At 36.3% G+C, this 27495-nt stretch overlaps 1 protein-coding gene across 9 annotated transcripts in view; it reads right to left on the bottom strand.

Annotated features, from left to right (window-relative positions):
• The window catches only part of STXBP5L (syntaxin binding protein 5L), a 377555-nt gene that overhangs the window by 309427 nt on the left and 40633 nt on the right, over nucleotides 1–27495 (bottom strand). For all 9 annotated transcript variants that reach the window (XM_045502185.1, XM_045502187.1, XM_045502190.1 and 6 more), the window contains exon 3: nucleotides 19650–19747. In XM_045502185.1, coding sequence (XP_045358141.1) covers nucleotides 19650–19747 — 98 coding nt within the window. The remainder of the gene's footprint in view (nucleotides 1–19649; nucleotides 19748–27495) is intronic.

Here is a 27495-nt window from a genome sequence, read left to right as displayed (position 1 = left end):
AACACTATGTTAAACAACAGTGGTGAGGGTGGACATCCCTGTCATGTTCCTGATTTCAGGGAGAAAGCTCTCAGTTTTTCCCCATTGAAGATGATATTAGCTGTGGGCTTTTCATAAATGGCTTTTATGATGTTTAAGTATGTTCCTTCTATCCCGACTTTCTTGAGGGTTTTTATTAAGAAATGATGCTGAATTTTGTCAAATGCTTTTTCTGCATCAATTGACAGGATCATATGGTTCTCATCTTTTCTTTCATTAATGTGATGTATCACACTGATTGATTTGTGAATGTTGAACCAGGCCTGCAGCCCAGGAATGAATCCCACTTGATCATGGTGAATAATTCTTTTTATATGCTGTTGAATTTGATTTGTTAGTATCTTATTGAGAATTTTTGCATCCATATTCATCAGGGATATTGGCCTGTAGTTCTCTTTTTTTACTGGGTCTCTGTCTGGTTTAGGAATCAAAGTAATACTGGCTTCATAGAATGAGTCTGGAAGTTTTCCTTCCCTTTCTATTTCTTGGAATAGCTTGAGAAGGATAGGTATTATCTCTGCTTTAAATGTCTGGTAGAACTCCCCTGGGAGGTCATCTGGTCCTGGACTCTTATTTGTTGGGAGATTTTTGATAACCGATTCAATTTCCTGGCTGGTTATGGGTCTGTTCAAGCTATTTCCTCCTGATTGAGTTTTGGAAGTGTGTGGGTGTTTAAGAATTTGTCCATTTCTTACAGGTTGTCCAGTTTGTTGGCATATAATTTTTTATAGTATTCCCTGATAATTGCTTGTATTTCTGAGGGATTGGTTGTAATAATTCCATTTTCATTCATGATTTTATCTATTTGGGTCGTCTCCCTTTTCTTTTTGAGAAGCCTGGCTAGAGGTTTATCAATTTTGTTTACTTTTTCAAAAAACAAACTCTTGGTTTCATTGATCTGCTCTACAGTTTTTTTAGATTCTATATTGCTTATTTCTGCTCTGATCTTTATTATTTCTCTTCTTCTGCTGGGTTTAGGCTGTCTTTGCTGTTCTGTTTCTAGTTCCTTTAGGTGTGCTGTTAGATTTTGTATTTGGGATTTTTCTTGTTTCTAGAGATAGGCCTGGACTGCAAAGTATTTTCCTCTCAGGACTGCCTTCGCTGCATCCCAAAGCATTTGGATTGTTGTATTTTCATTTTAATTTGTTTCCATATATTTTTTAATTTCTTCTCTAATTGCTTGGTTGACCCATTCATTCTTTAGTGGGGTGTTCTTTCACCTCCATGCTTTTGGAGGTTTTCCAGACTTTTTCCTGTGGTTGATTTCAAGCTTCATAGCATTGTGGTCTGAAAGTATGCATGGTATGATCTCAATTCTTGTATACTTATGAAGGGCTGTGTTGTGACCCAGTATGTGATCTATCTTGGAGAATGTTCCATGTGCACTCGAGAAGAAAGTATATTCTATTGCTTTGGGATGCAGAGTTCTAAATATATCTGTCAAGTCCATCTGATCCAATGTATCATTCAGGGCCCTTGTTTCTTTATTGACCGTGTGTCTAGATGATCTATCCATTTCTGTAAGTGGAGTGTTATAGTCCCCTGCAATTACCACATTCTTGTCAATAAGGTTGCTTATGTTTGTGACTAACTGTTTTATATATTTGGGGGCTCCTGTATTCGGCACATAGACATTTATAATTGTTAGCTCTTCCTCATGGATAGACCCTGCAATTATTATATAATGCTCTTCTTCATCTCTTGTTACAGCCTTTAATTTAAAGTCTAGCTTGTCTGATATAAGTATGGCTACTCCAGCTTTCTTCTGACTTCCAGTAGCATGATAGATAGTTCTCTATCCCCTCACTTTCAATCTGAAGGTGTCCTCAGGTCTAAAACGAGTCTCTTGTAAACAGCAAATAGAAGGGTCTTGTTTTTTTATCCATTCCATTACCCTATGTCTTTTGATTGGAACATTTAGTCCATTTACATTCAGTGTTATTATAGAAAGATACGGGTTTAGAGTCATTGTGATGTCTGTAGGTTTCATGCTTGTAGTGATGTCTCTGGTACTTTGTCTCACAGGATCCCCCTTAGGATCTCTTGTAGAGTTGGTTTAGTGGTAACGAATTCCTTCATTTTTTGTTTGTTTGGGAAGACCTTTATCTCTCCTTCTATTCTAAATGACAGACTTGCTGGATAAAGGATTCTCGGCTGCATATTTTTTTCTGTTCATCACATTGAAGATTTCCTGCCATTCCTTTCTCGCCTGCCAAGTTTCAGTAGAGAGATCCGTCACGAGTCTTATTGGTCTCCCTTTATATGTTAGAGCGTGTTTATCCCTAGCTGCTTTCAGAATTTTCTCTTTATCCTTGTATTTTGCCAGTTTCATTATGATATGTCCTGCAGAAGATCGATTCAAGTTACATCTGAAGGGAGTTCTCTGTGCCTCTTGGATTTCAATGCCTTTTTCCTTCCCCAGATCAGGGAAGTTCTCAGCTAATGTTTCTTCATGTACACCTTCAGCACCTTTCCCTCTCTCCTCCTCTTCTGGAATACCAATTATGCGTAGATTATTTCTCTTTAGTGCATCACTTAGTTCTCTAATTTTCCCCTCATACTCCTGGATTTTTTTTATCTTTCTCAGCTTCCTCTTTTTCCATAATTTTATCTTCTAGTTCACCTATTCTCTCCTCTGCCTCCTCAATCCGAGCTGTGGTTGTCTCCATTTTGTTTTGCAGTTCATTTATAGCATTTTTTAGCTCCTGGCTATTCCTTAGTCCCTTGATCTCTGTAGCAATAGATTCTCTACTGTCCTCTATACTGTTTTCAAGCCCAGCGATTAATTTTATGACTAATATTCTAAATTCACTTTCTGTTATATTGTTTAAATCCTTTTTGATCAGTTCATTAGCTGTCATTATTTCCTGGAGATTCTTTTGAGGGGAATTCTTCCGTTTCATCATTTTGGATAGTCCCTGGAGTGGTGCACAACTGCAGGGCTTTTCCCCTGTGCTGTCTTGAATAACTTGCGTTGGTGGGCGGCGCTGCAGTCAGACCTGATGTCTGCCCCCAGCCCACCGCTGGGGCCACAGTCAGACTGGTGTGTACCTTCTCGTCCCCTCTCCTAGTGGCGGGATTCGCTGTTGTGTGGCGTGGCCCGTCTGGGCTACTTCCACACTGACAGGCTTGTGGTGTTGGGGATCTGGCGTATTAGCTGTGGTGGATCAGCAAGGTGCATGGGGGCAGGAGGGGCAGGCTCCGCTTGCTTATCCTTTGGTGATTCACTTTGGGAGGGGCCCTGTGGCACCAGGAGGGGGTCAGACCCAACGCTGGAGGGATGGATCCGCAGAAGCACAGCGTTGGGTATTTGCGCAGTGCAAGCAAGTTCCCTGACAGGAACTGGTTCCCTTTGGGATTTTGACTGGGGGATGGGCGAAGGAGATGGCGCTGGCAAGTGCCTTTGTTCCCTGCCAGGCTGAGCTCTGTCGTCCGGGGCTCAGCAACTCTCCCTCCCGTTGTCCTCCAGCCTTCCCGCTCTCCAAGCAGAGCTGTTAACTTATAACCTTCCAGATGTTAAGTCCCGCTTGCTGTCAGAACACACTCTGTCCGGCCCCTCCACTTTTGCAAGCCAGACTCGGGGCCTCTGCTTGGCCAGAGGGGCTGCCCCCCCCCCCCGCCCCAGCTCCTTCCCGCCAGTCCATGTAGCGGGCACCACCTCTCTGCCCTTCCTACCCTCTTCCATGGGCCTCTTGTCTACCCTTGGCTCCAGAGAATCCGTTCTGCTAGTCTTCTGGCAGTTTTCTGGGTTATGTAGGCAGGTGTAGGTGGAATCGAAGTGATCAGCAGGACACGGTGAGCCCAGTGTCCTCCTATGCCGCCATCTTCCCACCTCTCAAAAAATGTGATTTCTTTAGCATTGTACAAAAATGGAATATTCACAGGAAGGCAGAGAGTGACATTATAAGTGCCAGGCTGTGTCAAAATGGTCTTCCTCATTGCCACTTTAGTCTGAATGTAACGCAAATGGTGTATATTTACTGGGGCAAAAATTGCAATGATGGGCCATCATTTCTGTGCCATTGGTCGGGGGTTGTGCTTTGTAATTCCAAAGGAATTTTGAAATATTCATTTTCCATGACTTACTTTTAGCTACACTGTCTCTGCCTTTGTTTGCAGTAGAGGCTTTCCTTTAGCTTAAAAAAAAAAAAAAAAAAAAAAAAAAAAGAACATCCTACTAAATAATGAATTGAATGTGTTAGGGCATTCGGGTGGCTCGGTCCAATTCTTAGTTTCGGCTCCGGTCATGATCTCATGGTTCGTGAGTTTGAGCTCCGAATTGGGCTCCACCTTAACGGTACAGAACTTGCTTGGGATTCTCTCTCTCTCTCCTTCTCTCTCTGCCCCACCCTGCTCATGCTTTCTCTCTCTCTCTCTCAAAATAAATAAACTTAAAAAGAAATAATGGGTGTGTTAACCTGGAAATTAAAGAAGAAATTGAAAAATACATGGAAGCAAATGAAAATGAAAACACAACAGTCCAAACCCTTTGGGATCCAACAGAGGCAGTCCTAAGAGGGAAGTACATTGCAATTCAGGCCTATCTCAAGAAACAAGAAAGGTCCAACTACACAATGTAACTTGATACCTAAAGGTGGAGAAGCAAATAAAGCCTAAAGCTAGCAGAAGGGAAATGATAAAGACTAGAGCAGAAATACACAATATAGAAACAACAACAACAACAACAAACACAGAACAGATCAATAAAACTAAAAGCTGATTCATTGAAAGAATAAATAAATTGCTAAACCCATAGCCAGACTTGTCAAAAATAAAAGAGAAAGGACCCAAACAGATAAAATCACAAATGAAAGAGGACAGATCACAACCAACACCAATACAACTATATATTATAAATTGTTTGCACAATAAATACAAACACTCTAAGAGAATACTATGAAAAATTATATGCCAACAAACTGGACAATCTGGAAGAAATGGACAAATGCTAAACTACTAAAACTAAAACTGAAAACAGGAAGAAATGGAAAATTTGAACAGGCCCATAACCAACAAACAAATTGAATCAGTTATCACCAATCTCCCAAAAAACAAGAGTCCTAGGCCAGATGCCTTCTCACAGGAATTCTATCAGACATTCAAAGAAGAGTTAATACCTATTCTTCTCAAACTATTCCAAAAAATAAAAATGGTAGGAAAGCTTCCAAATTCATTCTACAAAGTCAGCATTACCTTGTTTCCAAAACTAGACAAAGACCCCACCCAAAAGGGGAACTACAGGCCAATATCCCTGATGAACATGGATGCAAAAATTCTCAACAAGATACTAGCAAATCAAATTCAGCAGTACATTAAAAGAATTATTCACCATAATCAAGTAGGATTTATTCCTGGGCTGCAGGGCTGGTTCACTATTGCAAATCAAACAATTTGCAAATTTAATATACCACATTAATAAAAGAAAGGAGAAGAACCATATGATCCTGTCAATAGATGCAGAAAAAGCATGTGACAAAATACAGCATTCTTTCTTGATAAAAACCCTCAAGAAAGTCAGGATAGAAGAAACATACCTCAACATCATAAAGGACATATATGAAAGGTCTACAGCTAATATCCTCAATGGGGAAAAAGTGACAGCGCTTTCCTCCTATGGTCAGGAATATGACAGGATCTCCACACTCACCACTGTTGTTCAACTGTGTACTGGAAGTCCTAGCTTCAGCAATCAGACAACAAATAGAAATAAAAGGCATACAAATTGGCAAAGAATTCAAAATTTCACTCTTCTCAATACTCTACATGGAAAACTCAAAAGACTCCACCAAAAGACTGCTAGAATTGATACATGAATTCAGCAAAGTTGCAGGATATAAAATCAGTGTAAAGATACCAGTTGCATTTCTATACACCAATAATGAAGCAACAGAAAGAGAAACCAAGGAATTGACCCCATGTACAATTGCATCGAAAACCATAAGATAACTAAGAATAAACCTAACCAAAGAGGTTAAATATCTGTATGCTGAAAACTGTAGAAAGCTTATGAAAGAAACTGAAGAAGACACAAAGAAATGGAAAAACATTCCATGTTCACAGATTAGAAGAATACTGGTAAACTGTTGAAACTACCAAAAACAATCTACACATTCAATGCAATCCCTATCAAAATGACACCAGCATTCTTCACACAACTAGAACAAATGATCCTAAAATTTGTATGGAACCAGAAAAGACCCTGAATAGTCAAAGTAATTGGGGTTTTTAAATAATTTTTTTATGTTTATTTATTTTTGAGAGAGAGAAAGAGGGTGATGGAGGGGGAGAGAGAGAAGGAGACAGAGGATCTGAAGCAGGCTCTCTGACAGCAGAAAGCCTAATGCGGGGCTCAAACTCACAAACTGTGAGATCATGACCTGAGCTGAAGTCAGATGCTTAACCAACTAAACCACCCAGGTACCCCTCAAAGTAATGTCTGAAGAAGAAAACCAAAGCTGGACATATCATAATTCCAGACTTCAAGTTGTATTACGAAGCTATAACTATCAAGACTGTGTAGTACTGGCACAGAAACAGATACATAGATCAAGGGAAAAGAATCGAGTACCCAGAGATAGACCCACAAATGTATGACCAGTTAATCTTCAACAAAACAGGAAAGAGTATCCAATGAAAAAAAGACAGCCTCTTCATCAAATGGTGCTGGGAAAACTGGACAGCAACATGCAAAAGAATGAAACTGGACCACTTTCTTACACCATACATAAAAATAAATTCCAAATGGATGAAACACCTAAATGTGAGACAGGAAACCATCAAAATTGTAGAGGAAAACACAAGCAGCAACTTCTTTGACCTTTTCTTACTTAGACACATTGCCAGAGGCAAGGGAAACAAAAGCAAAAATGAACTCTTGGGACTTCATCAAGATAAAAATCTGCACAGCAGGAGGGCCTAGGTGGCACAGTCAGTTAAGCATCTGACTTCAGCTCAGGTCATGATCTCACAGCTTGTGAGTTCGAGCCCCACAGCAGGCTCTGTGCTGACAGCTCGGAGCCTGGAGTCTGCTTCAGATTCTGTCTCCCTCTCTCTCTCTGCCCCTCCCCTGCTCACACTCTGTCTCTCTCAAAAAATAAATAAACATTAAAAAAAATTTAAAAACATCTGCACGGAAAAGGAAACAATCAATAAAACTAAAAGGCAGCCTACAGAATAGGAGAAGATATTTGCAAATGACATATCAGATAAAGGGTTAGTATCCAAAATCTTTAAAGAACTTATCAAACTCAGTACTCAGAACACAAATAATCCATTGAAGAAATGGGCAGAAGATATGAATAGACACATTGAAAGACACATGAAAAGATGCTCAATATCACTCATCATCAGAGAAATACAAATCAAAACCATAATGAGATGCCATCTCACACCTGTCAGAATGGCTAAAATTAACAACTCAAGAAACAACAGATGTTGGCAAGGATGAGGAGAAAGGTGAACACTTTTGCATTGTTGCTGGGAATATAAACAGATACAGCCATTCTGGCAAACAGTACGAAAGTTCCTGAAAAAATTTAAAATGAATTACCTTATGACCCAGCAATTGCACTACTAGGTTTTTATCCAATAGATACAAAAATGCTAATTCAAAGGGGCACACGCATCCCAATGTTTATAGCAGCACTACTGACACTAGCCAAATTATGGAACAAGCCCAAAAGTCCATCGACTGATGAATGCATAAAGAAGATGTGGAATACACACACACACACACACACACACACACACACACACACAATAGAATACTACTTGGCAATCAAAATGAATGAAATCTTGCCACTTGCAACAACGTGGATGGAACTAGAGTATATTATGCTAAGCAAAATAAGTCAGAGAAAGACAAATATATGACTACACTCATGTGGAATTTAAGAAACACAAAAGATGAACAAAGGGAAGCGAAGGAAAAATAAGATAAAAACAGAGGGGAAGGCAAGCCATAAGAGACTTAAATATAGAAAACAAACTGAGGGTTGCTGGAGGGAGGTGGGCAGGGGGATGGACTAAGTGGGTGATGGGCATTAAGGAGGGCACTTGGGGGCACCTGGGTGGCGCAGTCGGTTGAGCGTCCGACTTCAGCCAGGTCACGATCTCGCGGTCCGTGAGTTCGAGCCCCGCGTCGGGCTCTGGGCTGATGGCTCAGAGCCTGGAGCCTGTTTCCGATTCTGTGTCTCCCTCTCTCTCTGCCCCTCCCCCGTTCATGCTCTGTCTCTCTCTGTCCCAAAAATAAATAAACGTTGAAAAAAAAAAAAAAAAAAAAAAGGAGGGCACTTGTTGGGATGAGCACTGGGTGTTATATGTAAACAATGAATCACTGGGCTCTATTCCTGAAACCAGTACTAAACTGTACCTTAACTAACTTGAATTTAAATAAAGGGTTTTTTTTTTCAACGTTTATTTATTTTTTGGGGGACAGAGAGAGACAGAGCATGAACGGGGGAGGGGCAGAGAGAGAGGGAGACACAGAATCGGAAACAGGCTCCAGGCTCTGAGCCATCAGCCCAGAGCCCGACGCGGGGCTGGAACTCACGGACCGCAATATCGTGACCTGGCTGAAGTCGGACGCTTAACCGACTGCACCACCCAGGCGCCCCAAGGTTTTTTTTTTTTAAAGAATGATTTAAAAAAGTTAAAAAAAATACTACACTAAGATCCAGTAATAGTGTGGATATTTATCCCCCCCCCAAATAGTGGATATTTATCCCTCCCCCCAAAAAATACTAAAACACTAATTCAGTGATACATGCACCCCTATGTTTATAACAGCATTATTTACAATAGCCAAATTATGAAAGCAGCCAAAGTGTGCAACAATGGATGAAGGAATAAGAAGATGTGGTATATACATGCAATGGAATGTTATTCAGCCATAAAAAGCAATGAAATCTCACCATTTGCAACAACATGGATGGAGGTAAATAGCATAATGTTAAGTGAAATAAGTCAGAGGAAAGACAAATATCATATGATTTCACTCAGATGTGGAATTTAAGAAACAATAAAAAAAGCAAAGAAAAAGAGAGAGAGAAGCCAATAAACAGACTCTTAACTATAGACAACAAACTGATAAACTGATAGTTACCAGAGGGGAAGTGAGTAGAGGGATGGCTGAAATAGGTGATAAAGAGTACCCTTATCATGATGAGCCCTGAGAACTGTTGAATCACTATACTGTACACGTGAAACTAATATAACACCATATGTTAACTATATTGGAATGAACATTGAAAGTTAAAAAAAAGAAAACATACAGATGACCAACAGGCAAATGAAAAAATGCTCAGTATCATTCACCATCAGGGAAATGCAAATCAAAACTACAATGAGATATCATCTCATACCTGTCAGAATGGCTAAAATCAAAAACTCAAGAAACAAGTGTTGGTGAGTATGTGGAGAAAAAGGAACTCTTTTTTACTTTTGGTGGGAATGCAAACTGGTGCAGCCATTGTGGAAGACAATATGGAATTCCTCAAAAAATTAAAAACAGAATTACCCTATGAACCAGTTTTCACACCACTGGTTATTTACCCAAAGAACAGGAAAACATTAATTTGAAAGGATATGTGCACCCCTATGTTTTGCAGCATCATTTGTATATCTGTGGTGTTGGTTGTGATATGTCCTCTTTCATTCATGATTTTATTTATTGAGGTCCTTCCTCTTTTGTTTTCACAGAGCTAGAATAAACAATCCTAAAATGTGAATGGAACCACAAAAAGATCCTAAAAGCCAAAGCAATCCTGAAAAAGAAAAATAAAACTGGAGGAATCATGATTCTGGATTTCAAGTTATAAATCTGTCAACCTCAAGACAGTATGGTACTGGCACAAAAACAAACACATAGATCAATGGAGCAGAATGGAAAACCCAGAAATGGACTGACAACAATATGGTCAACTAATCTTTGACAAAGGGACTTCATCAAAATAAAAAGCTTCTGCACAGCGAAGGAAAACACTCAATAAAACTAAAAGGCAGCCTACAGAATGGGGAAAAGTATTTGCAAATGACATATGTGATAAAGCATTAATATCCAAAATCTATAAAGAACTTAGCAAACTCAACACCCAAAAAACAAATAACCCGGTTAAGAAATGGGCAGAAGACATGAATAGACACTTTTTCAAAGAAAACATCCAGATGGCTAACAGACACATGAAAAGATGTTCAACATCACTCATCATCAGGGATACACAAATCGAAACCACAGTGAGATACCACCTCACACCTATCAGAATGGCTATAATGAACAACATAAGAAAGAGCAGGTATTGGTGAGGATGTGGAGAAAAAGTAACCCTCTTGCACTGTTGGTGGGAATAGAAACTGAAGCAGCCACTCTGGAGAGCATATGGAGTTCCCTCAAAAAAAAAAAAAAATAGAACTACCCTCTAATCCAGCAACTGCAATACTAGGTATTCACCCAAAGGATACAAAAATACTGATTCAAAGGGGTACATGCACCCCGATGTTTATAGCAGCCTTATCAACAATAGTCAAACTATGAAGAGAGCCCAAATGTCCATCGACTGATGAATGGCTAAAAAAAATATGGTAAAGAGGCACCTGCGTGGCTCAGTCAGTTAAGTATCTGACTCAGCTCAGGGTATGATCTCACACTTCATGAGTTCGAGCCCCACACCAGGTTCTCTGCTATCAGCACAGAGCTCACTTCAGACCTTCTGTTCCCCTCTTTCTCTCTCCACTTTTCCCCTTCTTGTTCTCTAAACAAAGTATTAAAAGAAACAAAGTATTTTTAAAAAAAGATGTACTATAAATGTACAATGGAATATTGCTCAGCCATCAAAAGAATGAAACCTTGCCATTTGCAACCACATGGATGGAGCTAGACTGTATTATGCTAAATGAAATAAGTCAATCAGAGAAAGACAAATACCATACGATTTCACTCATGTGTGGAATTTAAGAAACAAAATAAACATATGGGAAGAGGGAAAATAAAAGAGGAGGGAGGGAAACAAACCACAAGAGACTCTTAATGATAGAGAACAAACTGGGGGTTGAAGGAGCTAGATGGGTAATGGGTATTAAAAATGCACTTTTTATGATGAGCACTGGGTGTTGTATGTAAGTGATGAATCACTGAATTCTACTCCTGAAACCAATATTTCACTGTATGTGAACTAAAACTTAAATAAAATTACTTTCATAAAAAATAAATAAAAATAAAAGTTTAGTAGAATTGTTTTAAAAATAAAGAAACAGAATGAAATGAAAACACAACATATTAAATTTGAGAGTGAAGAATTCCAAATCTGCCAATATGAAGTAGCTCCATTCCTCCCAGTTTCTGCCTCTTACAACCTAAAAAAAAAAAAAAAAAAAAAAAAACAAACAAAAAAACCCCTGAATATAACATTCCAAAAAAGCAGAGGAAAATTCTAAAAGATAGAAAGGAGGAGGAATGGCAAAGCAACTCAGGAGAGTGACACAGCAGTGATTTCCTTGGGTTTCCTTATTGTGTCTCATATATCCTGGACAATGCACCACAGAAGTCTCCAATCCAGAACCATCAACTGGTAGAAAAAGGAAAACAGAAACAAAACCAAAAACTCCATGAAAAGGCAATTTTCCCAGCCAAAGGACTGAGAAGACAGGATATCCTAAAAACAAATTTTGGCATCACCCACGTTATAGTAGCAAACAACAAGGAAAAACTCTCCTCTCCCGGACTCCACATAGTTCAAAAGGGTTGACTAGGGAACTGATCTTCCACTTATCCTAACCCCACCCTTCAGAGAGCACACTCCAATTTGTTCAGCAGAGAGTGGTTAGGGACACAAGCAGGGAGTTAATCACCTATCCCCTGCCTGGCAGAAGCAGGTAGCACTCTGTTTCACTGTCAGGTGGTATTAGTGCATTAAGCAGGATGCTGACCTGCCATCTCCAGACTAATGGAGGCAGGTGGGAACACTCCAACCTGATGGGATGGTATTAGTGAGTTTGAATGAGCACTTGGTCCTACATCCCCTTCCTAGCATAAAAGAGGCGTTCTAATTCTACTACCAAGGTAGCATCAGTGAAGTCCAGAGACAACAAGATTGAATGAGATGGTACAAGGTGGAACTTCACACACACGTAAGGCTTCACACATACACCACTAGTTTTCCACGTCAGCAGGGAAATCATTAGGAAGTTGAATATCCACATCCACCTGACAATGAGCAATAGGCCATAACACTGAACAAGGTGGGCAAATCAGGTCTAGTCAGCACACATACTGTGTCAAAGGATCCTACTAGGAGCTGAACCTCTACTCACATTAGTGAGTTAGAACAAGGCAGTTCAAGGAGTGATTGATACCATGCTTCCTATCTCTCCTGATGTCACTGGGCCCCCACAGGAAGATGAACTTCCATCCCCACACATCAGAAAATGAGGTGGTATGAGTCAGTACCCACTTTTGCTGGCGGGGAGGAGGTGTTGACATGGCTCACCACAAAATTTGAATATACACACCCACCTGGCCCTCAAGCTACACTTCAATGGGAGGACTTAGTGGTTTAAAAAAAGTTATTAGTAGCATCCAAATTTCCTAATATAATACCCAAAATATTCAGGAAACAATTGAAAATCACTCATCATACTAAGAACCAAGATAATGACATTTGAATGAGAAACAATAATCAATACATGCCAAAATCAAAATGAATCAGATGCCATAATTATCTGAAAATGATTTTCAACAGCCATCACAGAAATCCTTCAATAAGGAATTATGAATCTTCTTGAAACAAATGAAAATAAAGATCAGCAAATAGAAATTCCTAAAAGGAAATAAAATCATAGAACTGAAGAATATAATAACCAAGATAAAATTGGATAGGTTCAATAGTAGAGTGGAGATGACAAAGTATAAAAATCAGTGTACTTGGGGAGAGATCAATAAAATTTACCCAATCTGAACAAAAGAAGGAAGAGACTAGATTAGGGAAGCACAATAAACAGTCTTAGGGGACAAGAACAAAGATCTACCATTCATATAACTGGAGTCCCAGAAAGAGAGAAGAAAGACAGTGGGATTGAAAAACTTTTATAAGAAATAATGGCTGGAAACTTCCCAAATTTAGTGAAATACTTAAATCTACATATTTGGAAAGTGGAGCAAACACCAAATAAGATAAGCCCAGAAATATCCATGTCAAGAAACATCATAATTAAACTTCTGAAAACTAAGGGGAAAAGCTCTGGAAAGCAGCCAGACACAAAGCATTATGAATGAACATGAATTTGAATGACAGTAGATTTCTCATCTGAACCTACAGAGGCCAGAAGAAAGTGGTACAACATTTTTCAAGTAATAAAATAACTATCAACTGTGTATATACAGCAAAAATATCCTTGAGGAATAAAGAATAGGGGCGCCTGGGTGGCTCAGTCGGTTGAGGGTCCGACTTCAGCTCAGGTCACGATCTCGCGGTCCGTGAGTTCGAGCCCCACGTCGGCTCTGTGCTGACAGCTCAGAGCCTGGAGCCTGCTTCCGATTCTGTGTCTCCCTCTCTCTGACCCTCCCCCGTTCATGCTCTGTCTCTCCCTGTCTCAAAAATAAATAAACGTTAAAAAAAAAATTAAAAAAAAAAAAGAATAAATATATTCTCAGATAAAGAAAAACTAAGACAATTTGTTTCCAAATCTACCCTTTAAAAAAGTCTAAAGAAGGTTCTCTAACCAAAAGGAAATGAAAGTTCTCAAATCAAAATCCCCTATTTTCACCTTAAAAACCCTGGTAAAAGAAGTCTTGGAACTTCAGAAAGGACATAAGAATGGGTAAAATTTTGGGTAAATACAGTATATTATTTGACTTCTTATGAGTTTCTTTTTTTTAATTTTTAATGTTTATTTATTTTTGAGACAGATGGAGACAGAGCATGAGTAGGGGAGGGGCAGAGAGAGAGAAGATGACACAGAATCCAAAGCAGGCTGAGCTGTCAGCACAGAGCCTGACGCAGGGCCTGAACTCATGAGATCATGAACTGTGCTGAAGTTGGACACTTAACTGACTGAGCCACCCAGGCGCCCCTACTTCTTATGAGTTTCTTAAGTCACATTTGATGGTTGAAGCAAAAATTATAGCACCATCTGATATGATTCTGCTCAAGACATTTACAGAAAATATATAGAATAACTATACTATAAAAGTAGAGAGGGCATAGGGGCCTAAATGAAAGTAAGGCTGCAGTTTCCCTCGAAGTGAAAAAATGTTGATACCAGTAGACCGTGATAATTTATGTATGTTTGTTGTAATACCAAGAGCAACTACTAAGAAAACTCTACAAAGCAATATACTCAAAACAATATAAATAATTCAAGATTGAGTTATTTAAAAAGTTCAAAATAACTCCCAGGAAAATAAGAAAAGACAAAAAGGAACAAAAAAGAGAGGAAACAAGCAGAAAACAAGTAAATAAATTGGCAGAATTAAGCCCCAACATATAATTACCTGATAGTATATTACCTTAATATATCAATTAAGTGAAGTAGACTGACATGGTAGATTGAAAATAAAATGATCCTACAAAATCAATATATGAAAATCAGTTGCATTTCTATATACAAATAATGAATTATCAGAAAGAGAAATTAAGAAAACAATCCATTTACAATTCCATCAAAAAGAATAAAATACCTAGGGATAAATTTAACCAAGGACGTGAAAGACCTGGACACTGAAAACCACAAGATATTGATAAAGAAACTGAAGAAGGCACAAATTAATGTAAAGATATTCCATGCTCATGGATAAGAAGAATTAACATTTTTTTTTTAAAAATCCATACTACCCAAAACAATATACAGATTCAATGTAATCTCTATAAAAATCCCAACGGCATCTTTCACAAAAATAGAACAAACAATCCTAAAATTTGTATGAAACCACGAAATATGTCAAATAGCCAAAGTAATCTTGGTCAAAAAAAAAAAAAAGCTAGAGGAATCTCACTTCCTGATTTCAAACTTATTATGAAGCTACAATAATCAAAACATTATGGTATTCGCATAAAAACAGACATACAGACCAGTGAAACAGAACCAGGAGTGCATAAATAAACCCATGCATACACGGTCAACTAATATTTGATAAGAGAACCAAGACTACTCAATGGGGGAAAATACAGTCTCTTCAATAAATGGTGCTGGGAAAACTGGATAGCCATAGGCAAAAGAATAAAACTGGACCACTATCTTAGAGTATACACAAAAATTAACTCAAAATGGTTAGAGTTGAATATAAGACCTGAAACTATAAAAGTCCTAGAAGAAATCAAAGGCAGTAAGCTCCTGGACATCATTCTTGGCAATGATTTTTTTGGATATGATGCCAAAGCAAAACTAAACAAGTAGGACTACATCAAACTAAAAAGCTTCTGTTCAACAAAGGAAACCATCAACAAAATAAAAAGCTATCTACCAAATGGGAGTAAATATCTACAAATCACATATCAATATCCAAAATATATAAAGAACTCATACAACTCAATAGTAAAATAAACAAACAAAAACACATTAGATTAAAAAATGGAATCAGAGGATCTGAATAGATATTTTCAAAAGATCTACAGATGGCTAACTGGTACATCACTAATTATCAAATAAATGCAAATCAGAACCACAACGAGATATCATCTTACACCTATCAGAATGGCTATTACCAAAAAGACAGGAAATAACAAGTGTTAGTGAGGATATGGAGAAAAGGGGGCCCTTGTACACTGTTGGTGGGCCTGTATATTAGCACAGCCACTATGGAAAACAGTATGGAGTTCTTCCAAGGATTAAAAATAGAATTTCCATATGGTCCAGAAATTCCACTTCTGGGTATTTATCCAAAGGAAACAAAACACTAACTTGAAAGATGTATGCACTCCATGTTCACTGCAGGAATATTTATAATAAAGAAGATGTGGAAACAACCTAAGTGTCTGCTATGGATGAATAGATTAAAAGAAAATACATACACACACAAACATACACACTCTGGAATATCATTCAGCCATAAAAAAGAAAGAAATCTTGCCATTTGCAATAACATGAATTGACATGAAAGGCAGTACACTGAGTAATATTTCAGACAAGTACCGTATGATATCCCTTAAATACAAACAAAACAAAAGAAAACAACAAAAAACAAAAAACACCAAACTCACAGATATGGAGAAAAGACTGGCAGTTGTTGGAGGTAGGGGTTGGGTTGTAGGAGTTGGGTGGAATCAGTGAAGGTTGTCAAAGGTCAAATTTCTACTTATAAAATAAGTAAGACCTAGGGAATATAGTGTACATCATTGTGACTATAGTTAATAAATTGTGTATTTGAAAGTTACTAAGAGAAATTTTTAAAGTTATCACAAGAAAAACATTTTTGCAACTGTGTGTGGTGATTCATATCAACTAGACTTATTGTAGAGATCATTTGACAAGATATATAAATATTGAATCAATATTTTGCACACCTAAAACTAATGTCAAGTATAGCTCAATTAAAGGAAAAAAGAAAATGACCTAACAATATGCTATCTACAAATAAACTACTTCAAGTACAATGACATATTTAAGTTCAAAACAAAAGGATGGAAATAGAATATGCAAATATTAGATTTTTTTAAAAAGCAGGAGTGACCATATTAATATGAGACAAAGTAAATTTCAGAGCAAAGAAAATTATTGGAGACCAATAAAGACATTACATAATGATAAAAGAATCAATCCAGGAAGAAGACAAGAAGTCTAAATGTGTGCATACCAAACCAAAGAGCCTCAAAAATACAGAAAGCAAAACCTAATAGAACTGGAAAAGGAGATAAATTTATCCAAAATTATAGTTGGAGATCTTAATACACTCTTCTCTTGGGATTTGATAGAATCATCAAACAGAAAATAAGCAAGGATATAGAACTCAACAACACAATCAACCAACAATATCTTTTTGTCTATATTTGTCAACAATATCTAGTTGACAAATATAGAACATTCCACTCAACAAGAATGCACATGTTTTTCCAGAGTCCATAGAGCATGCCCCAAGAAAGACCATACCCAAGACCATAAAACAAACCTTAGCAAACTTAAAAGAACTGAAATTATACTATATGTGTATGTGTGTGTGTGTGTGTGTGTGTGTGTGTGTGTGTGTGTGTGTGTTTACCACAGTGGAATCAAATCAATAACAGAAAGACAAAATTTCCAAACACTTCCCAATTAATTAAAACACTTCTAAGTAATTCATGGTCTCAAGATATGTCAAAGGCAATTTTTTTTAAGTTTATTTATTTTAAGAGAGACAAAGAAAGCACAAGCTAGGGAAGGTTGGAGAGAGAGGTAGAATCCCAAGGAGGCTCCACATGGTCAGTGCACAGAGCCCAAAGCAGGGCTCAAATCCACAAAAGCATGAGATCATGACCTGAGCTGAAATCAAGAGTTGGACACTTTAACCGACTGAGCCACCCAGGCACCCCTCAGAGACAATTTTTAAAACTACATATAATTCAATTAAAATGAAAACACACATATCAAAATTTGCAGGATTCAGTTAAAGCAGTGCTGAGAATTACACTAAATGCATACCTTAGAAAAGAGGAAGAATATCAAATCAATAATCTAAGTTCTGACTTCAAGAAACTAGAAAAAAGGAGCAAAGTAAGCTCAAAGAAAAGTGAAGGAAGAAATAATAATGATGATTTATTAAATAAAAATAATAAGCCAGAAAAAATTGAAAACAAAGAAAATGGAGGAAATCAAACAGCTAGTTCCTCAAAAAAGAAATCAATACAATTTAAAAACTACTAGCAAGACTGACTAAACATAACCAACATTCAACTAAGATAAAATAGAAAACCAAAAGAGTCCTATAACTACTAAATACATTGAATTTGTAATACAAAATCTCTCAAAATAATCTCCAAGCCTAGGTATTTTCACTAGAGAATAATACCAAACATTTAAAGAATTAACCCCAATTTTACTCAATCTCTCCCAGAAAACAGAAGAAGAAACACTTCTCAGTTCATTTTATGAAGCTAATAATACCCCAATACCAGAACCAAAGACAATACAAATAAAAATTTAACTCAAAATAGAACTGTACTTAAATACGAAATGTATAACTATATAATTTTTAGAAAAAAAAATTTAAAAATTAAGATCCAGGGTTAGGCAAAGAGTTCTAAGGAGTGATACCAAAAGCACAATCAATAAAGAAAAAATGATAAACTGGACTCTGAAAAATCCTGTAAAGAGGGTCAAATGTCAAGCTATAGACTAGAAGAAATAATTTGACAAAAGAGTAGTATCTAGAATACATAAGAATACCACAATGAGATATCACTACAAAATTATCAGAATGGCTTAAAAAAAAAAAAAGAACAAGATGCGCTAATAATGATGTGAAGATACAAAATGTAAAATGTTACAATCCCTCTGGGAAACAGTTTGGGATATTCTTATAAAACTAAATTTTGAACTACCATAGAGTCCCTCTAACTGCACTTCTGGGCAGAGAAATGAAAACATGTTCACAGAAAAACACATACATAAATGTTTATAACTGCTTTAATCATAATAGCCACCAACTGGAAACCCAGATGTCCTTCAGTAAGTGAATGGCTAAACACACTGTGGTACTTCCATACCATGGAATATTGCCCAACAATTAAAAAAAAAATACTGATACTTACAACAACTTGGATGAATCTTCAGAGAAGAAAAAAGCAAATCCCAAAAGGTTACATACTGTATGATTTCATTTATATAACATTCCTGACATGGCCAAATTACTACAGTGAAAAACAAATTAGTGATAGAAATCAGGGATGGGGTGGGAGAATTGGAAGGAGAGGATGTGGTTATAAGGGGGGAATGTGAGGAATCTTGGTGGTAACTGAAACACTCTGTACTTTGAGAATATCAATGTCAGTATCTTGGTTGTGATATTACACCATAATTTTGTAGGACATTACTTTTGGGGGAAATTGAATGAAGAGTACATGGGGTTTTTCTGTATTATTTCCTGCAACTACAATTAAATCTGTATCTCATGGAAGCAACAACCTAAGTATCAAAATAAAAAAATTCAATTAAAATGGAATGGCACTAAAGCATAATTTGAGAGGAAATTTATAGCACTACAGACATGTATTAGAAAAGAAGTTCTCAAATCAATAACTTCAGTTTCCACCTTAAAAAATAGAAAAAAAAAAAAAGATCAAATTAACTCAAAGTTAAGCAGAAGAAAAAAAAAAAAGATCTAAGCAGGAATCAATAAAACTCAAGTTAGGAAAACAATATAAGAAAGCTCTGAAGCCAAAAATTGTTTCTTGTGAAAATCAATACAACTGATCAAAAAGAGAGGGGGGGGGGGAACAAATATTACCAATATCAAAAATTCAAGATAGGACATTAATAGTTCTCTCACAGACATTAAAAATATGCCAATAAACTGGACATTGTGGGTTTTCACAATCATTCATTTCAAAATAAATCAACTTTATTTGGTCATATTTCACTTACCTGAATATTTAAGGAAAAGTAATTGGTATTAATACAACAAATACTTAACCAAAAGTTAAGGATACATTCGTATAGCACCTGTTCTTGTCCCAATAGCCAAGATTTTCTGAACTGGATCAAAGGCTAATGCTGTGGGCTGATAAGGAAAACCATGCCGAACTGTCTGAAAGAGAGCAGATAGTAAAAATAATCACCAGGAAAATAAAAATTAAAATCACAAGATACCACTATCCAACTACCATAATGACTAAAATAAGTATTTTAATTAAAAAAAAAATTACCGTATGTTGGTAGGAGTGTAAAATGACACAAGCACTATCTGTCCTATGACCTATATTCCACTCCTATTTATGTATCCAAGAAAATAAGAGCATATGGCCACATAATTTGTGTAAGTATGTCCCTAATAGCTTTATACATAACAACCTGGAAAAAGTGCTAGTGTCCAACAAGAGAATCAAAAAACAAAAATGTGGTATACTCCTACAATAAACTACTACTCAACAGTAAAAGATAAAAACTAGTAACAGATGCAACAACATGGATGATTCTCAAAAACATTATGCTAAATAAAAGCAGCAATACACAAAACGGTGCATATAGTATGATTATATTTATATTAAAATTTGAACAAGCAAAACTAATCTATGGTTAAAAAAAATCAGAGCAGTGATTGACTTGAGGAGAACTCACTGAATGAGGGTATGAGGGAACTTTATTGAGTCAAGGTAATATTCTATATTTTGATAGAAGTTTGGATTACACAAGTGTATACATTGGTCAAAACTCATCAAATTGTACAATAAAGTTTATGATTTCTCTGTATGTAAACTGAATGTCAAAAAAAGAAAAAAGTATTATTAACAAATATTTAACTCTAGTTAATGATATGCACACTGAGGTTTTAAGAGGTAAAGTGTACTGACACCTGCAATTTAATTCGAAAGGCATCCAAAGAAGTAATATGGTTAGACAGATGGATAGACATATATGATAAAGCAAATATAGCAAAATGGTAACTGTCAAATCTAGGTGGTGAGAATGTATGTTAGGTGTGTGTATACATGAATGTTCACAATATAACTTTTTCAATTCCTCTGTATGTTTGAAAGCTTTCATAGTCACACAATGGAAAAAAAGAAAAAATATAGAGTTGATAATATCATAAAGATGATAAAACTAACATAAGGATATCCAATAATATACAGGAATTAATTTCAACATGAAATATAACTTTTCAAAGAAATAGAGGACCCACATAGGTCAGGGAAAGGGGATTCTAGAAGGAGCTTGGGAAGATAGTAGAGTAGGAAGACCTTGAGCTCACACCATCTCATGTTTACACCTAGATATCATCCACATCCAAGTAAATAAACCCTTATGATCTGAATAAAGTCAGAACAAATTCTACAACTAAAAATAGAAAAGAAGCTGCATCTCTGAATGGTTAGCAAGGACAGAAAGGCAGAAGGAGGCTGCCTGCAGGAGGGCAGGAGCTGTGCACTCAGGGAAGAGAAATGGGCCCTAGCACCAGGGAGCACCACAGTAGGGGGCGGGTACTAATCCTCATGTTTGGCTTTGAAAATCACAGGGGATGAATTCCCCTGGAGCCTTGAGCTTTAAAAGTCAGCTGACTCAGCACTGGGCTAGCCAGGAGGGCAAGTGATAGCTGGGTTGCTGCCCTTAAAAAGACAGAAGAGGCAAAGAAGCAACATAAAAATGGCAATTAACACAACACAAGGGGCAAACAGAAGACAGATCTGTTCATGCTGATCTCAGAGTGTGTTAGATTACTTCTCTGAAAATGAGGGAGCTGGCAGGCATCATTTTCCTCCCCCCAGCATCCCCCACCCCCACCCCAGCATAAACACAGGGTCATCTGCCAGAGGAAAGGCTGCATAGACCATTGCTAACTAACCTGCTAGCAGTATGCCATGCCCATGAGTTCTCCTGGGGATTTGCCCACTCCAACCCTGCTAGCCTTGGCCCTGGGTTCAGAGCCAATTTTGTTAAAGCTGCCCATGAAAAATTATTAGAATAAAGGAGTTCAGTAAGTTTTCAAAATTAGTTGCACAAATAAAATATTTCTATATACTAGTAATGTACTATCCAAAAATGAAATTAAGAAAACAATTTCATTTATAATAGCATCCAAATGAATAAAGTACTCAGGAATAAAATGAAGAGAAGTGCAAAACTTACATGCTATAACTACAAAACATTGTTGAAAAAAATTAAAGACAAATAAAAGGAAAGCCATCCCATATCATGGATTAAAAGACTTAATATTGACAAAGTGACAATACTCCCCAAATTCATCTCCAGAGTCAATGCCATCCCTATCAAAATCCCATCTGACATTTTTTGCAAAGTTCAACAAATTGATCCTAAGATTCCTATGGATATTCAATGATCCAGAATACCAAAAAGATCTTGAAGAAGAAAGTTGGAGGATTCACATTTTCTGTTTTCAAAACTTACACAAATCTACAGTAATTGAGCAATGAGATACTAGCATAAGGACAGACAGATCAGTGGAACAGAACTGAGATTCCATAAATAACTCCTCACATTTTTAGTCAATTTATTTTTAATCAGGGTTCCAAGACAATTCAACAATGAATGAAAGAATAGTCTTTCAACAAATGGTGCTGCAACAACTGATACCCACATGTAAAAGAATTAAGTTGAACCCTTTACTTACTTTATTCCAATATTAACTCAAAATAGATTACAGACCTAAATGCAAGAGCCAAAACTATAAAGATCTTAGAAGAAAACGTATGCTTAAATCTTAGTGAACTGGGATTAGGCAATTAAATCTGACATCAAAAGCACAAGCAACAAAATTAAAAAGATAAACTGAACTTTGTGAGAACTAAAAACTGTTATGCTTTAAAGGATACTATCAAGAAAGTAAAAAGACAACCCACAGAATGGGAGAAAATATTTGCAAGTCATACAAGTCATATATCTGATAAGGAATTTATATCCAGAGTATATAAATGACTCTCACAACTCAATAATAAAAATGGGCAAAGGATCTTAATAGTCACTTATCCAAAGAATATATACAAATGAGCAATAAGCACATGATGACATGCTCAACAGCATTAGTAAATCACATCCACAACGGGATACAATTGTATAGCCACTAGGATGACTATAATAAAAAAGATAGATGCCATCACATGCTGGCAAAGATGTGGAGAAATTGGAGGTCTAATACTTTGCTGGTGGGAATATAAAATCATGTATAAAATCTTTGGAAAATAGCTTGGCAGGTCCTCAAAGTGTGAAATATAGAGTTACCTATGACCCAGTGATTCTGCTACTGGGTATATAACTAAGAGCAATGAAAAATAAATGCACCCAAAACTTCAATACAAATGTTCATAGCAGCATTATTCAGAATAGCCAAAAAGTACAAACAACTCAAATATCCATCAACTGATGAATGGATAAATGAAATGCAGTATATCCATACAATGGAATATTACTCATTAATAAAAAAAGAATGAAGTACACATACATGCTACACAGGATGTACCTTGAAAACGTTATGCTAAATGAAAGAAGCCAGTCATATATTATATGATTCCATTTAATGGAATGTACAGAATAGAAAAATCTGTGGAGTATGTGGTTGATTTCAAAAGAATGAAGGCTATCAATAGAATGACATAAATTCAGTAAAAATAAATGAAGCAAGAGAAAAATGTAGAACAGAGTCTAGAACAAACATGTCAAGGTAAAAAATTCTCAATTTTAGTGCCAGGTAGGATTGTTGAAATACTATAGTTTATGCTCAGTTGGTGAAATAAGATGGCAGTAAAGCTGATCAATAAGAAAATGAGGTTTTTAAATACATAATTTTTCCTTGTTTTTTCTTGCAAGATTTTATTTAAATTCAAGTTAGTTAACATATAGTGTAGTATCAGTTTCAGAAGTAGAATTTAGTGATTCATCACTTACATATAACACCCAGTGCTCATCACAACAAATGAATTTTTCTTAATGTTATTTTGTTTGTTTTCTTTTGTTTCACTCTCTATATTAGTCTGTTCAGGCTGCTATAACAAAATAACATACACTGGTGGCTTAAGCAAGATATTTATTTCTCACAGTTCAGGAGGCTGGAAGTCAAGATCAAGTTACCAGGTATTCAGTTCCTTCCTAGCTTGCAGATGGCCACCTTCTCACTGTATCTTCATATGATGCGGGGAGGAAGTCTCTATTCTTAAAAAAAACCACTAATCCCATCATGAAGGCTTCACCCTTATGGTGTCATCTAACCCTAATTAACTCCCAAAGGTCCCCTCTCCAAATACCATCACACTGGGGGCTAGAGTTTCAAAATATGAATTTTAGGGGGACACAATTCATTTCATAGCACTCTCCCTTGAAATTACGACAAGGAATGAGGTGAGGTAGCCAACTATATCAATAGCTCTTGAAGCAAAAGATACTTGAAGCAAAGAAAGATATAATAGAGAGAACTGGTTATGAATACATGGAAAGATTGGTCATATTACCCTAAGTTAAGAAAGCTGCTACAACCTTTGAGATGAAAGAAACCTGTATTCACTGCTGACAGTGCAAGAGTTATTACCAGAAGCAAATGACTTTTACTTTCTTTGTATCTTTTAATCCAGTCTAAGTGCCTCCCATTGGCAAAATCTAAGCATAACATCTTAGCTTTAGCTTTAGTTTAATTTGAATTTCAATTTCCTCAGTATATAAATGAGAACACAGAAGGACCATTGTGGAACTGAGAGCAGTATGAAACAAAGTAGAATTCACATTTGGCCTGATGGACTAAGCTTAATACTACTATAATATTTCAAAACAGCCTTAAAACCCTCTGTGACAGAGACTGCCTGTTGCTCCTTAATATCTTCTTTTCCTCTTTTTCTATAGTAATAAAATTTGGAGCCCAGCACATAGCAATCCAATTCACACTATATTCCGAGCCCCCACAGCAGGCTAGATTAGAATCTGAACAAAGGAATGACAGCAGAAGTGATATGAAGCCTTAAAAGTAAGGCAAATACTACTATTTTTTTTTTCTCACCTTCCTACTGATTGGAAAATGTACTCAATGGCAGGTTTTGGATCAGCCATCTTAGAACATGAGGTAGAAGCCACAGGTTAAGGATAGCAGAGTAACAAGATAGAAAGGTCTCTCATAAAAGCAAAGAGGCTTGTTAGGCTCTAAGATAACATAAAGCCATTGAATCAGTCCTGGGTTGCTTAAACTTGGACAGATTTTATGAAAGACAAATTTTGTATCGTGTAAGCCACAATTGTTATGGCCTACATCCTAACTGGCATCCCAAAAACCACAACCATTCCTAAAAGCAAGTAAATATTTATTAGACCACCAAGTTAATTTATGAGGAATGTTGCCTAGTATTGGTCATTAGTGTGAAAAATGAAAGAAATTAAATGGCTTTTGATTCTGCACTAAAAGGACTCCAGCTCACTACCATATTGGTGATTCATCCCTATATGTATCATTTCCATATACTACTGATAGGCCAAAGCTATCATTTCCATAATCTGAGCACAGAACTCCTAGAATCATGTACCAGATTTCATCTAATGACACAAATGTGACTGTTAGAAATTCCCAGATACAGGTGTCCCATACTTTTGAAAGTTGATGTGTGCCACTTTTATAAAAGACCTACATTAGTACCTGTTTTCACCAAGCAAAAGAAATGTAAAAAGGATTTTGCTTTTACAAAAAAAGGCAACAAGTGAAAATAGAGTTGAGTGATTGTTTTGTAGCTGGCCATTACAGAGGCAGCACATGCCTCAAGCATCAAGAGTGGCACCACCAAGCACCTTCTCTGGGAACTACACTCAGCATCTCAGCATCAAGCTGCCATAGCTTTAAACTGTGTCTGTGAGCATATGTGCTTTATCTCAATTTATTTTGTGAATCTGTTACCAAGATGTGTCCTAAGGTATTAGAAAAGTCTAGGAGAGGTTGTATTTTGGGTCTGGGAATGCTCAAAAACTTTTCCACATAAATTAATAGTAGTTGCTTCTTTGCTTTATGTCATTTAGGTTTATGAAAGATTTCATAGGAACACTCTACTTTCAGATAGTAGAAGAAACTTGCTAGAAAAAATAACATAGCTTACAAAAGATAGAATACTACAATTGTGCAAATTTGTTATATAAAAATTCTTTTGGATAAAAAATTTGCTTATAAAGATTTATGATTATATAATACATGTTTATTTTGATGAAGTATATTTGACTGGTTTGGTCTATAAATGTTACACTCTGGAGAAGAGGTATAGTAAGGTAAATCATTCCTGATTTTGAATCCAGAAATTGGAAATTAACTGAAGTCTCAGAATTTGTTCAGTAAGTTTAAATAATTTGAGATAAGAAATCTGGTTACTCTCCTACAAAAAAGGACTTTCACATGGACACAATATATTTTGGTAAGCAAAAGCCAAACTACTATTTTAACAGTGGAGCAACTCTCACCAGTGGTAAAATTCCCTCAATTTCAATATTTGGTTGAAACTTTATCAAGTAAATTTGATGTCACCGTGGACCACTGAAAGCATTGCTTAATAATTTCCTGCCAACTTGGATGAAGGAAAAGACTAAGTAAGAGGACTATGATAGGCATATGACACCATCGAGTAGCATAATGGTAACAAATTTAACATGTTCCTATGAAATCCCATTATAATGTGATAAAAAGGTAAAATTGCTCTAAATGGTAAAGTACCTGTTCCTGGGAATGCCATTGGCAACTGAGGTATTGGTACCAGTTCTCAGTAAGACTTTTAAATTTCTTGAAAGAATGAGAAAACTATCACGTTCAAAGATCTAAAGGCAGTTGATATTAAAATTAAAGAAGAATAAGGCATTAATACACCTCCATTTTATAAAATATTTGGAAATTGACATAATAGAAATGGAATGCTTACTTATTAATATTCTGAAATTTTATATCCTTTTTTCTTTTCTTAGTTTTATTTTTATAACACTCAATCATGCACCCAGTTTAACAAATCAGACAAATCTAAAGGATTTCTGAAAATTATAAATAATTTGTCTCCTTACCTCTCTTATTTCCTACTCCCCAGAGGGAACCACTTGTCAATATTTCTGCTATTTATTTTGGTATTTTTCCTAATGTGTCTCAAAAGAACATTTTTATATTGCTACTTACTGACTTTTCAGGAAAAACAATTTTCTCTTTTTCACCCATCCCCTCATTACACATACAAGTATCCTTGCCATATACCCAAACTTCCAATAAATCAAAACCATCAGTGTTAACACCTTATTGATATTAATCTCTTATTTTGCCTCACAGATGTTTTTATTCTCTAAGGTTACCTTCTTTTTTAAGTTTCATTTATTTAGTTTTTATGTTCTGGTCACTAATTCATCCCCAAACCCTTTCCCCAATTGCTCAAATCATCTTTCAATATGTTGAACACATCAGGTATATATACCTAAACACATCAGGTATATATACCTGAGGAAGGAGAGTGAGTGAAGGAGGGAGGGAAAGAGGGAGAGTGAGTAACAGAGAGGGAAAGAGAAAGAAAAGGAGGGACTATTTATATAAAATTTGAAAATTCCAAGTAACAAAAAAATCAAATCAGCTGTTGCCAGGATCCAGAGGCAGAAAGAGGAAAAAGGATGCTATGAAGAACCACAAGTAATGAAAATGTTCTCTATTTTTATTGTGATAGTGATTCACAGGAAACTCATCATATTGCACAATATATATAATATAATTGCAGATTGTTTTAAACATTTTAAAGTAAATACTTATGAATATAGGTACAAAATACTAAATAAAATACTAGTAGATTAAAACCAGTAAAATATTCTGACAATGAAAAGCCATGACTAAATAAAGTTTAT

Source organism: Leopardus geoffroyi, chromosome C2 (assembly GCF_018350155.1).
Source record: "Leopardus geoffroyi isolate Oge1 chromosome C2, O.geoffroyi_Oge1_pat1.0, whole genome shotgun sequence".
Lineage (NCBI taxonomy): Eukaryota > Metazoa > Chordata > Mammalia > Carnivora > Felidae > Leopardus > Leopardus geoffroyi.
Note: the sequence above shows the minus strand (reverse complement) of the source record. Positions and strands in the feature narration are given on the sequence as shown.